We start from the raw sequence: 2,970 nt of genomic DNA, 5'->3' as shown, positions 1-2,970 counted from the left end.
CATATATATTATATGTGCGTGCGATAGACCTATACGGCTGCTATATGTATGTGTGTATGTGCGTACGACATATACTGCATGTGAACTACCCCGTCTGTAACATTTCTAACACCAATGCATACTATAGTTATCTGCATGAGCACCGACCTCTTCTCGGTATGAATTGTTTCCTATTCTAAACAGTACAGCCACACCAGCTATCTATAAAACTCGTTTCGCTAGTCATTAAACAGACTGGGACACCTTGCACAGATCGAGCGGCAAGCGGTCGGCCGTATTAGCAGAGGCGGAGGGGTCTCAGCCCACGAAGCAACGCAAGCTGTTCCACTGGGACAGAGACAGTAGACCCTCTGGCATACACGCACACGTGACCAAACGCACCCGCCTTACGCTGGGTTGTGCCGTGCTGGATTCGTATTTCGGGGGCGGGGTATTGGTGGTATGTTTGCACGTGCGAGCTTCTTTCTATAAAGCAGCATGTGAGCCCCCATTCCACTCCTGCAGAGCATACATAGGAGCGTAGACATATTCGTTTGTTGTGCGGAGTGGACTGTATGTCTTGAGTTGTTGTGAGTCGTGTGTTGTTGTGAGTCGTGTGTTGTGAGGAGCGGACTATGTGTCTTGTGTTGTTGTGAGTCGTTTGTTGTGTGGAGTGGACTGTATGTCTTGAGTTGTTGTTATTTGTTTTTGTGTGGGGTGGACTGTATGTCTTGAGTTGTTGTGAGTCGTTTGTTGTCTTGAGTTGTTGTGAGTCGTGTGTTGTGCGGAGTGGACTGTATGTCTCGAGTTGGTTTGAGTCCTTTGTTGTCTTGAGTTGTTGTGAGTCGTTTGTTGTGTGGACTGGACTGTATGTCTTGAATTGTTTTGGGTCGTTTGTTGTCTTGAGTTATTGTGAGTCGTTTGTTGTGTGGAGTGAAATGTATGTCTTGAGTTGTTGTGAGTCGTTTGTCGTCTTGAGTTGTTGTGAGTCGTTTGTTGTGTGGAGTGGACTGTATGTCTTGATTTGTTGTGAGTCGTTTGTTGTCTCGAGTTGTTGTGAGTCGTTTGTTGTGTGGAGTGGACTGTATGTCTTGAGTTGTTGTGAGGCGTTTGTTGTGCGGAGTGGATTGCATATATTGAGTTATTGGGTGTTGGGAGTGACCTTGCTTTTGGCTTTCTGCAATGTAGGTGGTGCGTTTGGTCTTTGGTTGTGCACGGTGCAGGTTGCGTGGCGATGTAGTGTGCTTTGTTGATGTCTTGAGGCTGGGGTGTGCACATGTATCGTATAAGCATACACCCGAGCCCAATTAAATCGTGTAGTGGTGGCTTGGGGGCTGTATTCGTGCTGACACATATGCCGTCGAGGTGTAGGTAAACGACATTTAACGCTGCATTCTACTGGGTTATGAGAAGAGTTCGTCATAAACGTTTCTATAATAGATCTTCCGGTATAATGTTTTTGTTCCATCGCCTCTGTCTGTATAGCATATCCCGGCTGTGCATAACCATAATCTTGACAATAGTATCACCATTATGAGAGGGTACGCATGTTTTTATTGGTCCAGAAAACAATCTGCGAAGGTTTGATTGGTCGTTAATGAGCATGATCCGTGGGCCGAGCATGAGTAGGATAGGCACCTTAGTTGCTCTGTGTCTGCATGACTGGCTCCAATGGGCACGCTCCCTTTGCCTGTGTATGCACGGAGTGGTGCTCGTACACCTTATATATCTGAGATACATAGCTATAGCCATAGCTATTGCTCTACCTATCCACACCCGTCCAGCCCGCGTGTGCATGTATGTACACCTTAAATATCTGAGATACTTAGCTATAGCCATAGCTGTTGCCCTACCTACCCATACCCGTCCAGCCCGCGTGTGCATGTATGTACACCTTGTCGAAATGTTCACATACGCATTAATTAATCGCAGGATGTGTCTGTTGCGTTCTGCCCATCAGCCAGGGGTGACTGAAATCACAGGCGACAGCTCCAGCGGCAAGACACAGTGGGCGTTGCAGTTGTGCCTTACCTGCCAGCTACCACTCAGCAGTGGCGGATTGGATGCAGGTGTGTGTGTATGAGGCATGCATCAGCAAGGTGAATGTATTGTATAGTCAAATAGTGTGCCTGTAGTGGAGTGTGTGTATGTGAGGCATGCATAAGCAAGGTCTATGTAATGTATAGTCAAATAGTGTGCCTGTAGGGAAGTGTGCGTATGTGAGGCATGCATCAGCAAGGTGTATGTAATGTATAGTCCAACAGTGTGCCTGTAGTGAAGTGTGTGTGTGTGTGAGGCATGCATCAGCAAGGTCTATGTAATGTATAGTCCACCAGTGTGCCTGTAGCGAATGTAGTGTGTGATATGTAGTATGTATAGAGTACCGTTGAAGGCATTCGTAGCGAGACGTGTATGTGGACGGGGTTGGTGTGTGTGTAAGCGTACCCCTTCAAGCATGTTTAGGTGGACCAACACATGGTCATTAACACAGTTGGTACGTGTTTGTTGTTGGTGTTCGTGACGCGCACATACTCAGGCCCAAGTGTATGCGTCAGTCGGATACGGGTCACACCCACGAAGTAGAAACCTAGATGTCGAACCTACGAACTAGAACCCTGGATGTCAAACCCACGAACTAGAACCCTAGATACTCACAAACAGGTGCCAAACACCCTGTGCTGACCCACCATGCCATCATCCTCATCCTGCCCCCTCCAGGAGCCCTCTACATCAGCACTGAGGCGGCGTTCCCCACCAAACGACTGGCGGACATATCCACCCACGCCAGTGCACGGTACGACGCCGCCCCAGACACCGACTGGGGGGCGCAGGTGTATGTGGAGAGTGTCAGAGACTTGCCTGCGCTCTTAGCCACCTTGCGCACACGGGTGCCAGCTCTGATCCGCTCGCGACAAGTGTGTTTGTGTGTGTGTGTAGGTGTGTGTGTGTATATATGTGTGTAGGTGTGTGTGTGTATATATGTGTGTAGGT

The 2,970-nt window shown here is 48.4% G+C and overlaps 1 protein-coding gene across 1 annotated transcript in view; it reads left to right on the top strand.

Annotated features, from left to right (window-relative positions):
- Positions 1 to 2,970, top strand: part of SARC_03815 (hypothetical protein) — an 11,141-nt gene that overhangs the window by 3,447 nt on the left and 4,724 nt on the right. The window contains exons 4-6 of the mRNA XM_014302378.1: positions 253 to 439; positions 1,940 to 2,048; positions 2,641 to 2,894. Coding sequence (XP_014157853.1) covers positions 253 to 439; positions 1,940 to 2,048; positions 2,641 to 2,894 — 550 coding nt within the window. The remainder of the gene's footprint in view (positions 1 to 252; positions 440 to 1,939; positions 2,049 to 2,640; positions 2,895 to 2,970) is intronic.

The sequence above is a fragment of the Sphaeroforma arctica genome (assembly GCF_001186125.1).
Source record: "Sphaeroforma arctica JP610 unplaced genomic scaffold supercont1.202, whole genome shotgun sequence".
Classification (NCBI taxonomy): Eukaryota; class Ichthyosporea; order Ichthyophonida; genus Sphaeroforma; species Sphaeroforma arctica.
The sequence above is the reverse complement of the archived record's forward strand: the minus strand, read 5'-3'. Positions and strand labels throughout refer to the sequence as shown.